Source organism: Canis lupus, chromosome 26, assembly GCF_011100685.1.
Source record: "Canis lupus familiaris isolate Mischka breed German Shepherd chromosome 26, alternate assembly UU_Cfam_GSD_1.0, whole genome shotgun sequence".
NCBI classification, from domain to species: Eukaryota; Metazoa; Chordata; class Mammalia; order Carnivora; family Canidae; genus Canis; species Canis lupus.
The window spans coordinates 9,275,309-9,288,379 of NC_049247.1; the positions used below are offsets into that span (position 1 = coordinate 9,275,309).

At 53.2% G+C, this 13,071-nt stretch overlaps 1 protein-coding gene across 1 annotated transcript in view; it reads left to right on the forward strand.

Moving 5' to 3' along the window:
* The first annotated feature begins 227 nt into the window (after nucleotides 1-227).
* The window catches only part of SH2B3 (SH2B adaptor protein 3), a 28,716-nt gene continuing 15,872 nt past the window's right edge, over nucleotides 228-13,071 (forward strand). The window contains 2 exon segments of the mRNA XM_038575100.1: nucleotides 228-623; nucleotides 625-1,029. Of these exon segments, the coding sequence (XP_038431028.1) occupies nucleotides 243-623; nucleotides 625-1,029 (786 nt within the window). The 5' untranslated portion in view covers nucleotides 228-242.

The window sequence follows — 13,071 nt, forward strand, 5'->3', positions numbered from 1 at the left end:
ACGGCCCTCCCCAAAGGCTGCGTCAGTTAGGGGTACCGACAGCATTGTAGGGGAGTGACCCTTTCGCTGCACCTTCACCAGCACCGGGTATTACCCGGCGTTTTGGATTTTTGACGTGCCTGGGGAATAATCTGTCTCGCGGTGGCGGGTCTGAGGAGCCCTGTGCTCACCTGCCTGCCCCCTCCTTTGTTGCCCACCCCACCGTGTCTTTTCAGCCTGGCCGCCCCACCTCGCTCTCCGCCATGAACGGGCCCACCCTGCAGCCCTCCTCGGCCTCCTCCTCGTCCTCCCCGTCCTCGTCGGCCGCGGCGGCGGCGCCGTCCCCGTCCCCGTCCCCGTCCCCGTCCCCGCGGGGCTGGAGCGAGTTCTGCGAGCTGCACGCGGTGGCAGCGGCCCGGGAGCTGGCCCGGCAGTACTGGCTCTTCGCCCGCGAGCACCCGCACCACGCGCCGCTGCGCGCCGAGCTCGTGTCGCTGCAGTTCACCGACCTCTTCCAGCGCTACTTCTGCCGCGAGGTGCGCGAGGGCTGGGCGCCCGGGCCGCCGGGGTCCCGGACCGCGCCGCCCGCGCGCGACTACCGGGACACGGGCCGCGGCGCCCCCGCCAAGGCCGAGGCGGCCCCCCCCGGCCGAGGCGGGCCCGGGCCCCGCCGCCCCCGCGCTGCCCAAGGCCCGCAGCTCGGAGGAGCTGGCCCCGCCGCGGCCGCCCGCCGCCTGCACCTTCCAGCACCTGCGCCACAGCCTCCGCCACCTCCTGCGCCGCGGCTCGGCCGGGGAGCTGCCCGCGGCCGCGGGGGACGCCGGCGAGGGGCCGGGCCGGGCCGGCCTGGCCAGGAAGCTCCTGCCCTGGAGCCTGGCCCGCGAGCCGCCGCCCGAGGCCCTCAAGGAGGCGGCGCTGCGCTACAGCCTGGCCGACGAGGCGTCCATGGACAGCGGGGCGCGCTGGCAGCGGGGGCGCCTGGCCCTGCGGCGCGCCCCGGGCCCCGACGGCGGCGCCGACCGCGTGCTGGAGCTCTTCGACCCGCCCAAGGTAAGCCCCGGCGCGGGAAAGCCAGCCTTTTGAGAAGTGGGGACTTTCGGACCGATTAGATTTGCCGGCAGGTTGCAGAGATGGCCCAGGGTCCCCACCCGCGCCACACGCCGCTCTGCCGCCGGGGACGTCTGAGGCCCTGGCATCGGCCGCTGCTATTACCTGCACCGCGTGGCTTCTTGGGATTTTGCTTGGATTCCCTAATACCACCTTTCTGTTCCAGCACATTAGATTCCGGTGTCACGCCCATTTAGGGACCCGGTGAGTTTGACAGGTTCTCAGGCCTCCCTTGTTCCTGATGCCAGTGTTGAGCGCAGGTCAGGGACTTTGTAGACTGTCCAGAGACACAGTGTACGGGCGTCATGTAGGCTGTGACAGGTTGGTCCAGGTCCCTGAAAACCCTGACCTAGTTGACCACGACAAATAGGAGAGGTTTTTCTAGGGGGTTCAAAACTCTTGTTTTGATTCCTTTGCGTGTCTCATGATGTGTGGGTGTCTTATTTTAAGTGTTAAAATGTTTGTTTTTGACGACTTAATTCAGCTCCGCAGTTGAGGCTGGAGGGTCAGGGTGTTACAAACACCTGACAAGCTCTATCTTGACCCAGGTGCATCAAGTTGATGGGACCACATGGCTCTCATTCAGTTCCTTTCCCTATTAGGCTGCTAGAGAGTGAGCAAGGCAGATGTGATCACAGCCCTTGGGGGTCATGGTCTGAATGGAGAAGACTTATTCGTTCATTTCACAGATATTTATTGAGCACCTACCATGTACCAGACAGATGCTGGTGCTGGGGAACTGGAGTCTTAGTGGGAGCTCTTGAGGAATAAACCTACAACTGAATGTGGAATTATAAATTCTGCACATGCATTTTTTGTTGTTGTTGTTGTTTTTAAGATTTTATTTATTCACGAGAGACACAAAGAGAGAGGCAGAGACACAGGCAGAGGGAACAGCAGGCTCTCCTTGGAGAACCAGATGTGGGGCTCTATTCTGGAACTCCTGAGTCAAAGGTAGATGCTTAACCACTGAGCCACCCAGGTGTCCCAGCACACAAAGTGTTCTAAAGGAAAAGCAAGGAGGCCTTAGGGAGGACGGATGACTGAGGGACCCTAATTTGATGGTTGGGATGGGGTGTTGCCAAAGAATCCTCTCGTGTGAAGTAACCTTCTCTGTAGACTTGGGCACAGTGTCCCATTTGTGCACTGCAGTGGGCAAAGTGCATCTGAAGCCCGGGGAGTGCTGCCAGGCTTGGGCACACTCCAGTGACCTAGTCCCTGGAGGCTCCCTCCCGCCACCCCCTCCTTCCACTGAGTCTTCCATCCGCTACATTTCTCTGTTCTTGAACTTCATACAAATGGAATCAGGCAGCATGTTGCCTTTTATGCCTGGCTCCTTTTGCTCAGCAGAACGTTGTAGAGACTTGTGCATCAGTAGCTCGTTTGCACAGATGTACCACAAGCAGCCTATCCGTCCATTTGTCAATGGATATTTGAATTGTTTCTACTTTGGGACTTTTACAAATAATGCTGTTATGAAATTTGGGTATAGTTCTTTGTGCGGGCATGTGCGTTTCTCTGTTTCTCTCAGGTGGATTCCTAGAGGCATTGCTAGGTCATATGGTAAGGGCTTGCTTGCTTATTTATTTATTTAGATTTTATTTATTTATTTATGAGAGAGAGGCAGAGACATAGGCAGAGGGAGAAGCAGGCTCCATGCAGGCAGCCTGTTGCGGGACTCGATCCCTGGATTCCAGGATCATTGCCTGAGCCAAAGGCAGACACCCAACTGCTGAGCCACCCAGGTGTCCCTATTTATTTATTTATATTTAAGATTTTATTTATTTTCTAGAGAGAGCACAAGCAGGGGGCATGGCAGGGAGAGGAAGAGGGAGAAGCAGACCCCGCTGAGCAGAGCGCTGATCCTAGGACCCTGGGGTCACGACCTGAGCCAAAGCAGATGCTTAAGTGATTGAGCCACTCAGGCGCCCCTAAGGGCACGTTTTTAAGAAACTTCTATATTTTCTTCAAAGTGGCTGCATGATCTTATATCCCCACCAGCGTATATGAGAGTCTTTTTCCATTTCACCCCTCCTAGTGGATGTGTACTGGTTTCTCATTGTGGCTTTTTTTTTTTTTTTTTTTTTTTTTTTTTTTTTTTTTTCATTGTGGCTTTAATTTGCATTTTCCTGATGACTCATGAGGTGAAGTACTTTTTCATATGTTTATTGGCCACTGAAATTAACTCCTTTGTGATATGCTTGTTATTTTTATTGAGTTGTCTGTCCATTTCTTATTGCTTTATAGTTGTTTTTATATATGCTGGATATACTTCCTTGTACTGTAAATATCATCTCCCACTCTGGGGGCTCCCTTTTTTTCTTCTTCAATGGAATCTTTTCATGAACAGTTCTTAATTTTAAGTCCAGTTTATCAGTTGCTTTCCTTTATAGCTATTGCTTTTTGTGTCCTTTGCCTACCCAGGGTCATGAAGATCTTTCTTGTCTTTTCTTCTGGAAGCTTTATTGTTTGGGCCTTCACATTTTGGACCAAGATCCATTTCAAATTAGTTTTTTATGTACAGCGTGAGGATAGGGGTCATAATTCTTCCAGTTTTTCCAGCACTATTTGCTGACGTGACCAACTTTTTTCTCTTATGGATAGCAATGATGCTTTTATCCCAAATCCATTGCCCATCTGTGTGCTTCTGGAAGACTTTCCCTTCTGTTCCATTGGTCCATGTGCCTGGCCTTAGGCCAACACCACGCTGTCCTAATTGCCAAAGTTTCATAGTGAGTCTTGAGCTGGTGACTTTTGGACCACAGTCTTAATCCTGAGTTAAGAATTAGTGTCTGGGCTCCTGGCTGGCTCAGTCAGTGTGGTTGAGGTCAAGTCTTGATCTTGGGGTTGTGAGTTTGAGCCCCATGTTGGGTGTAGAGATTACTTAAAAATTAAATCTTTAAAGCAAAGAATCTCTCAGTGTTTCAGGCAGAAGGAACAGCAGGGGCAAAGGGCCTGAGATGGGAAGGCATTCTGTGTGTTTTGAAGAATATAACAGAAGAGGCCGGGGTGGTGGGAGCACAGAGAGGGGAGATGGGGGTTGGAGGTTATGTGTGGTTAGAGGGTCCTGTGAAGAGTTTGCATTTTATGTCAAACACAACAGGGAAGCTGTTGGAAAAATGCAAGTGTAGATAAAAACTGTTTTCTCATCAATTTTAAAGTCTTGAGGTTATGACATAATGAAAGGCAAATAGCATCCTAAACAAATGGCCTTATCTCTGTGACAGCATGGGGTCCTTATAAAACTTCACTTTAAAAACAACTTCTGGGGCACCTGGCTGGCTCAGTCACAGGAGCATGTGATGCTTGATCCTTGGGGTCATGAGTTTGAGCCTCACATTGGGGATAGAGATTGCTAAATAAATAAATAAATAAACTTTAAAAAATACAAATAAAAAATAAATAAAAAGGAACTTCTCTGCTTAAGATAAACCATGTTGGAAAACCAGGTGTTAGGATTCAAGTGGACCTGAGTTTAAATAATGAATTAGGTTTTTTTCCCAGTTCTGGGACCTTAGGTAGGTGGCATCACCTCTCTGAGCCTCGGTGTCCTCCTCTGTACCATGGGGCTACTCATAGGTCCTGCCTTGTGGTGCTGTTGGATTAAGTGGGATAGCCTCACAGCGGAGCACTGAGTGTTACTGCTCCTTGCTGTCATTATGGTGGTTATGGTGATGACACTGGGACTGAGAACACAGATTTATTTCCAGGGCTGGTCTGGGTCGTCAATGCCCACCTGGGAGCCACTGCCAGGGCTCCTATTCTTCAGGTGCCCTGAGGACTCAGAAGTGGTGTTCCATCCCTGGTGAAGTCAAGGCCTGGGGAGAGACAGCTGGGGCCCTGGGGCTCTATCATAGGCCTGGCAGTTGCTCCAAGACCTGCAAAGTGTGAGCAGCCCTGGTAGGGCCTCCTCCAGCCCCTCCACCACGTATCTGGCTTGACTGAGCTGCCCAGCTCCATCAGCTCCCAGCTGCGTTTGGAACAGGCTAGGGGCTGTTCCTGAATGTTGCCTGGAATGACTTGGAGGTCCAGTCTCTGGGCTAGGGAGACTTCAACTATAAGTCTTGGTTGAGTGTGCCCACCAGGTGGGCAGTCTCGACCTGGGACCTCTGACCCTGGAGTTGTTTATAGGAGCAGCCTTAACCAGAAGGCAAAGGAAGGTTAAAGGTCTGACAACCAGTGGGTGGTGGGTAAGGGCTGCAGCTCTGGATTCAGACCCAAACTATGTCACTTAAAGGGCACCCAGTACAAGCGTGGAGAAGCCCTGCTTCCCAGAGCAGGGAGAGGCCTGGAGGATAGGACCTGTGACAGGACAGCTGCCCAGGGACAGGTCACATGGGCCACAGCCAAGCCATCCAGAATCTGAGGCCAAGTGGCCAAGGGTCATGGATCCCCAAGCCTCACCTCTGCCTCTGACCAGCTGTTGGACATGGACTGGCCTCTTGCCCACTCAGCCTCATTCTGTTCACCCATGAGCAGGGGTGAAAGCATGTCAAAGGTCATGATGAGGGACGCCTTGGGTGGCTCAGTGGTTAAGTGCCTGCCTTCAGCTCAGGGTGTGATCCCAGGGTCCCAGGATCGAGTCCTGCATCGGGCTCCCTGCGTGGAGCCTGCTTCTCCCTCTGCCTGTGTCTCTGCCCCTGTCCCCCTCCTGCCCCTCCCTCTCTTTCCCCCCCATGTGTCTCTCATGAATAAATCTTTTAAAAATAAAAGTCATGATGAGGGCTGCAAGGGAGGGACCTCCTTGCTTAATGGGGATGTAAGTGGAGGCCAGAGCCAGGCTCCTGGCTGAGGGGCTGGAGGGTAGGCTGGAGGAGACATCTGTGGCTATTTCCAGTGTCCAAAGATGTGTGGGCATGGCCTTCTCTGGTTTCAGTGGTGTCCCTGCAGGTGGGCTTCCCTTCTGTGCACCGGCCTCCAGGAGGAGGCTTGAGATTGCCTCAGCTTGGGTTGTGGTCATCAAAGGTCTCTTAGCAGGAAATGATGTCTGAGATGAGAAAAGTGCCAGTCCTGAAAGATATGGGTGAAGGGGTCCCAGGTCAATGAAATGGCAGGTGCAAAGGCCCTGAAGTAGCCACGAACCAGGAGACTTTGAGGAACAATCAAGTGGCCAGGGGCTGGAATGGAGGGAGCAAGCAGAGAGAAGGTTGGAAAGGTGCCAAGGCTGGATTAAGTAGGGGCCATGTGGCCATGGTGAGGATTTGGGGATCTCACACTATAAGCAGTGGCATGATTCGTCTCCTACAAGAGGCTCTGGTCTCTGTCTCCGGTCGTCCTGTGCCAGTTCCCCCTCCTTGGACATGTCTGATCCCAGGGTTGGGCTAGTATGGGGGCAGCATATTTACTACCTTGAATGGGCACCTACTACGCACCAGGCATTGCCCTAAACACTTGACCGAAAGTCCTTCATCGTAAGTCAAGGCCATTGGTCCATTTGAAAGGGAAGAGACTGAGGCTAGGAGAGGCAAAGGGACTCGCCTCAGGGTTATACAGCTGAGTGGAACCCCGATTGCAAGGGGTTCCCACCTCCAAGCCCCTGGCCACACTCTTGAACGGGCTTTCTCGAGCCAGAACCAGCAGAGTGCAGCTCCCAGCCAGGCCAGGCCTGAGACAATGTCATCCTACTCAGCAGTTAAAAGAAAAACAAGAGGGGATCCTTGAGTGGCTCAGCGGTTGAGCATCTGCCTTTGGCTCAGGGCGTGATCCCAGAGTCCTGGGATCGGGTCCCATGTCGGGCTCCCTGCATGGAGCCTGCTTCTCCCTCTGCCTGTGTCTCTGCCTCTCTCTCTCTCTCTCTCATGAATAAATAATATCTTTAAAAAGTAAAACAAGAAAGCTGGATTGGTTATCAATATTTAAAAACATAAAATGTAGATATTTCACACAATCCAGATTTCTGGTTTTTCTTATAAAGTCAGTGGGTAAGGGCAGCCTGGCGGGGGGGAGGGTTCAGTCAGTTGAGCATCTGACTCTTGATTTCAGCTCAGGTTGTGATGTTGAGGTTGTGGGATCCAGCCCCGCACTGGGCTCCCTGAGTGGCCATGTGTCTGCTTGAGATTCTCTCCCTCTGGCCTTTTCCTCACCCCAAATAATCTTTAAAAAAAAAATAATAATAATAACCCAACCAGTTAGTGGATCTGGCCGAGCAGGCGGCCTGTGTGCTGCAGAGGGAGAGCCTGGCAGGAGGCAGGGCCAGGGGAGGGGAGAGCTCACAGGAGCAGCCTCCGGCCTGGGTGCCTACTTTTGGGGGCAGGGCCTTCACCTGGAGCTCAGGGTCCATTTTCTTTGAACATTACTCTTTTTTTTTTTTTTAAATTTATTTATGATAGTCACACAGAGAGAAAGAGAGGCAGAGGGAGAAGCAGGCTCCATGCACCGGGAGCCCGACGTGGGATTCGATCCCGGGTCTCCAGGATCGCGCCCTGGGCCAAAGGCAGGCGCCAAACCGCTGCGCCACCCAGGGATCCCTCAGGGTCCATTTTCAAATGGAGCACAATCAGGCTGGCCATGGCATCTGGGCAGGCTCTTTGCTATTTGGGGCCTCTGTTTCCCCACGTATCCAGGTGTCAGTTGGCTGAAGTTGTCTCACAGCGCTGTCAGCTCTGCTAGGTCTGGGGGCTGAGCCTCAGTTTCTCTCATTTGTGCAGCAGGGGTGATGATGGAGTTCTAGCTCTAGTTGAAAGGTAACCTTTTAGCTGATACTCACATGGCACCTGTTACATACGAGGAACCTTACTGACCTGGCTTCCCTGAACCCTCACAGCGGCCCTAGAGAGCTCCGGGGATTGCCCCCATTTCTCAGGTGAAGAAACAAGGTGAAGTAAGGGTTGGGGACTTGCCTGAGGTCACAGCTCTTGAGCGGATGGGTTGGGATTGGGACCCTAGGGAGTCAGGCCACACCTGGTGCTCAGTAAGCCTTCAGAAGCACTTGCTAGTGGCCTCATCGTGGGTGAGGGCCGGGGGAAGGGCTCTTTGTGGAGTCCTCAGACCAGGAAAGGCTACGTGGGCCACCTTCTCCTTCACCAGCACCCTCTGCACTTGGCCTCTGCTATGTGGCCTGGAGAAGAGGTAGAGGAAGGAGGTGGGGGACACCTCAGCCCAGAGCCCTGAGCCCCCCATATGCACCACAGGCCTCGACTAGCACCGGAGGAAGTGGTCTGGTTGGGAGTAGCTGGGGGGTGGGCCAGCTGGACAGTGTGGTTCAGAGCCATCCCCACTCTGCTCCTCCTGAGCTGGGTGGCCCCAGGCAGGCAACTCAGTCTTTCTGGGCCTCAGGGTTTTTTGTTTTTTTTTTTTAAGGCAGCAAATAGCTTTAAAGACCCCCCCTCTTCTTTTTTTTTAAGATTTTATTTATTTATTCATGAGAGACACACAGAGAGAGGCAGGGACACAGGCAGAGGGAGAAGCAGGCTCCACGCAGGGAGCTCGATGTGGGACTTGATCCCGGTCTCCAGGATCCGGCCCCGGACTGAAGGCAGCGCTAAACCGCTGAGCCACCCGGGCTGCCCTGGGCCTCAGTTTCCTCATCTGTAATACAAGGCTGGCCGTGTGGGAGAGGCTGTGGACACAGGTCTGTGCTGACCGGATGGTGGCGGGGAGCCTGGGAGCCCCCAGCCCCGCCGTCACGGAGCGCACAGCCCAGCAGGGAGACGGTCTGGGGGACCCGGGTCTTGGGCCCCTGCGGCTCCCTGGCTGTGTCCAGGAGGCAGAATGGCAGCCTGGGCCCTTCCTGGAGGCTGTGTAGCCTCAGGTGCTGCTGGCAGCCCGGGGGTGGCCAGACCCCCGTCTCCTGGGTGCCCTGGGTGGGGGCTGTTACCCCGGGTGCCTGTCTCGGGCTCGCGGTCTGTCTTCGGAGGAGGGGGGCACGGGCACCGCACCTATTTCACAGATGAGGAAACAAAGGCCGGGAGAGGCAGGAGCCCCAACGTGGCCCCTGGGGCCTGAGCCAGGAGCCTGTGCCTCCAAGTGTGGGAAAGAGGAAGCAGAGAGAAAGGGATGTCCGCCGGAGGCCTGGCGGTTTCCTTTCGGAGGCAGGAGGAAGAGGAGGAAGAGGAGGAGGGCCCAGCAGGAAGCGGCCGGGCAGGAGGGGCAGCCTCCTTTGGCTCGGATAGACCGGGGTTGGAGTCCTGCCTCTGCCACCCTCTGAGTGGTATGACCTTGGGAAGGGCACTTTGCCCTCTCTCACTGTGCCTCGGTTTCCTCAAATATTTCCTAAAAATAGCTGAGTGGTGCCCCTGCTCCCTCTGCCGTGGGGAGCTGAGAGGGGCTGACCAAGCTGCTGCACCGAAAGCACCAGAGTGTGCCTGGTACGTGGTGGGGGTTCAGCAAAGCTCTGCCACTGTGGTTGTCGTCATTTGTATTGTTGACACGACAGGCACTGCCTCTGACACACCCTGTGGAATCACCACATGCCCCGTGGGGGGTAAGTGGGGATGAAGCTACCTCACTGATGAGGAAACAGGCACAGAGAGGTAGAACGACTTGCCCAAGGTCACACAGCTGGGAGCTGGAAGAGCCAGGAACAGCATCCGGCAGGAGCCTGCCAAGGCCAGGAGTTTGTGTTTTGGTCCCCAAACAGGTGAAGTCACGACCCTTTGCTGATAGCACAGTAGACCTTCAGGTTCCCTGCGGGGAGACAGATGGGAGCACTAGAGGCCAGTGGCACCCTCATCCCACCCTCTCCCATGATAGCTGGAGGCAGAAGGCCCCCACAGTGAGAACAGGGCTCCTGCCCCTGCTCTGCCCTGGGCTGCTTTGTGACCCAGGCTAGTCCTCACCCCTGTCTGAGCTGTGAAATGGGCAACAAAGGGGCTGGATCTGGGCCTTCCGGGCTTGGTGAGGGGAGGAAGGAAGGGGTGGTGGTGGGCAGGGCTCCCAGGGGGGGGGCCCAAGAGCACACACGGCTGCCCCATCGGTCCCTTCCTGGGGTTCTGTGTAAAATCATTTTTGAAAAGTAGTTTGCCGCTCAGAAGAAACCCCTGACCGTGCTGAAACTGTGGGCAGATGCTATCAGGGTGCTTCCTTTAGCTCAAATTCTATGAATCCACACACAAGAAAGTGGCCCTGACTCCAGCAGGGGGGAGGGCAGTGAGGACGTTCATTTCTTCTCACCCTCTGCCCCCAGCACCTCCTGCCCCACAAGGCCTCCTGTGTCTGGTCATTGGAGGGACTGGGTGTTGGGACAAGACTGTCGCTGCAGTCTGGGCTGTGAGTTTTGCAGCTGGGGAGAAGGGACAGGTTGAGGTTCACATCTTGGCTCTCATGTCCTGATACAGGACTTTGGGCAGAGCGCTTGGTCCTTCTCAGCCTCAGTTTCCCATTCTGGAAAACATCATGTCAGTATGTTGCCATTTGGGGTGACTGAGTAAAAAGCATGCTCAGGAAAGGCAGTGTGTTCCCACTCGAGAGGCTGTGAAGAAGGGACTTCCTGGGGAGGAAGGGGCCACATCCCACAGGGGGGTCGTCAGGTGCCCTCCTAGGGCTGCGGTGGCCTGGCCACCCCACGGCTGCCTGTACTGGGCACCGGCTGACAGCCCTGCACACTCGGCAGGCCGCTGCTGGAAATCCCCCACCCACTTCTTTGTGAATGGAAAAGGAAACCAAAATGCACAAGAAGAGATCTTTGCATTCTGAGCGGCTGGCCCTAAGTGGTGATTGGGGGGGGGGGGTAGCTTCCTCCCCCAGGGCAGGAGGGGCCACCTCAGCTTCCTTTTTGGGGCCCCACACCCCTTTTTCCTATCTCCCCTCTGAGCTGGGGAGGAGGCCACTGTTTTCCTCAGGCCATGGACTCCACTGACCCCTCAGCCTCTGGAAACAGTGGGTGACAGCGTACATGGGGGACCATGGAAGCAGGGCCCGCCACCTGGCCTCTGGGTGCTCCCTCCCTTGGGCCAGTGCCTGGGGTCCTCTCCTTACCTGCCAGGTGGTGTGGGAAGTCCACAGCAGCAGCAACAGCAGCAGCAGCAGCAGCAGCAGCAGAGAAAAACCTCTGCAGGGAACTGCATGGAGCTGAGGGGCCCTGCTTTGTCTCCTCTGAACTCTTCATGTAATCTAGGAAACTCTAATTTACCAGGAGCTCTTAATTGTTTGAGCTCTTAATTGTTTTTGATTTTGTGTTTTCTGTTAATAAAGTTCATGGCAGGAACTGTAGAGCAGTAACTAGAAACTACCTCCAACCCTCCTGCCCAGAGAGAACCAGCATTTCCATTTTGGTAGGCGTCTGTGTGACCTTTCTTCTTGCATTTCCTTTCTAGCTTTTCCCCCACCTTGAAGTCCCTTCAGCATTTGCTCATTCTTCATTTCTGCGCTTCTCTCTGGAGCCCCTTGTGCGCCAGGCACCTGGGGGATGCAGGCAGAAGCCTTAGGACAGCAGCCCCAGCCCTGCTGAGACAACACTCTTCATACTGTTTTGTTACCTGCTTTTTCTCACTTAGGTCTTGGACATTCTTCTGAAATATTTTCCGAGAATGTCTTTTTTTATACTGGCCCCGCAGCATTTCATTTAGAGAGAGAGGCCGCGATGTAGTTAATATTATCAAGTCTCCTAACTCAGTCATTTCTCACTTTCCTGCTCAAATAGATAACCGCGTGACAAACATCTCATACATAAATCTTGGTGCCCACCTTTCATTTCTAGGCTAACTTCCTAGAAAGGGAAGTGCTGAGTCGAAGGCTTTATGAGTGCTTCTACAGCTCTTTGAGCTTTATTTATTTTTTTTAAATATTTTTTTAAGCTTTTTTTTATTTATTGGAGAGAGCACGAGCAGGGTAAAGGGCAGAGGGAGAAGCAGGCTCCCTGCGGGGAGCCTGATGCAGGACTTGATCCTAGAACCCTGGGATCATGACCTGAGCCAAAGGCAGAGGCTCAACCACTGAGCCCCCCAGGTGCCCTCCAAGCTTTGTCGAGATACAATTTACAAGTAGGTAAAATGAACTTTTTTTTTTTTTTTTGTAAAATGAACTTAAAGTGTACAGCGGCTTTTGGTATATTTACCGAGTTGCACAATGATAAGTGCAATATGATTTTAGAACACTTTCATCATCTCAGAAAGAGACCTTGCACCGTTAGCAGTCCCTCCCCACTATCTCCTCCCTCAGCCCTGGGCAGATGCAGATTTGCTTTCTGACTCTATGCATTTGCCTGTTCAGTGCTTTTTGCATAAGTAGGATCAGAGAACATGCCAGTGTTTTGTGACCGGCTTCTCTCACTTGGCATAGTGTCTCCATGGCTCATCTGTGTCGTAGCAGGTCTCAGTGCTTGGCTCCTTTTTATGGCTGAATCCTATTCTGCTGTGTGGACGGACAGATGACACTCTGTTTATCCATTCATCAGTGAATAGTGTTAAGCTGCTCCTGCTTTCTAGCATACGGCTTGGCTCTCATGAATACAAGGCTGCTGTGAACATTCACACCTAGCTTTTTGTGCAGACAGTGTTTTCATTTCTTTTGGGTATGTATCTAGGAGTGGAGTTGCTGGGTTAACATTTTATTGCCAGGCCGTTTTCTGCAGAAGCTGCACCATTTTACGTTCCCACCAGCAGTGTGAGGGCTCCAACTTCTCCACATCCTCGCCAACACTTGTTATCTGTCTTTTTGATTGTAATCATCCTAGTGGGTGTGAAGAGGTATCTCATATGGTTTTGATTTGCATTTCCCTGATGGCTAATGATGCTGAGCATTTTTTTCATGTTTACCAGCCATTTCTAATGCTTGTGATAGATCCTTTTCAAATAGCCTTCCTTTCAAATAGGTTACACCCACTTATCACCAGAGGTACTGGCACTGGGTATTGTTTTAAAAACATCTGCCGACTTGTAGATGAAGTGGTTATCTTGCCCTTTTTCATTAGAGGAACTGACCATTTCTCTTTAAAAACCATTGATATATAATTCATGTGACATAAAACATTTCACCATGTGAAAGTGCAGTTCATTGGTTTTTAGTATATTCACTGTGTGTGGAACCATCACTACTAATTCCAGAACA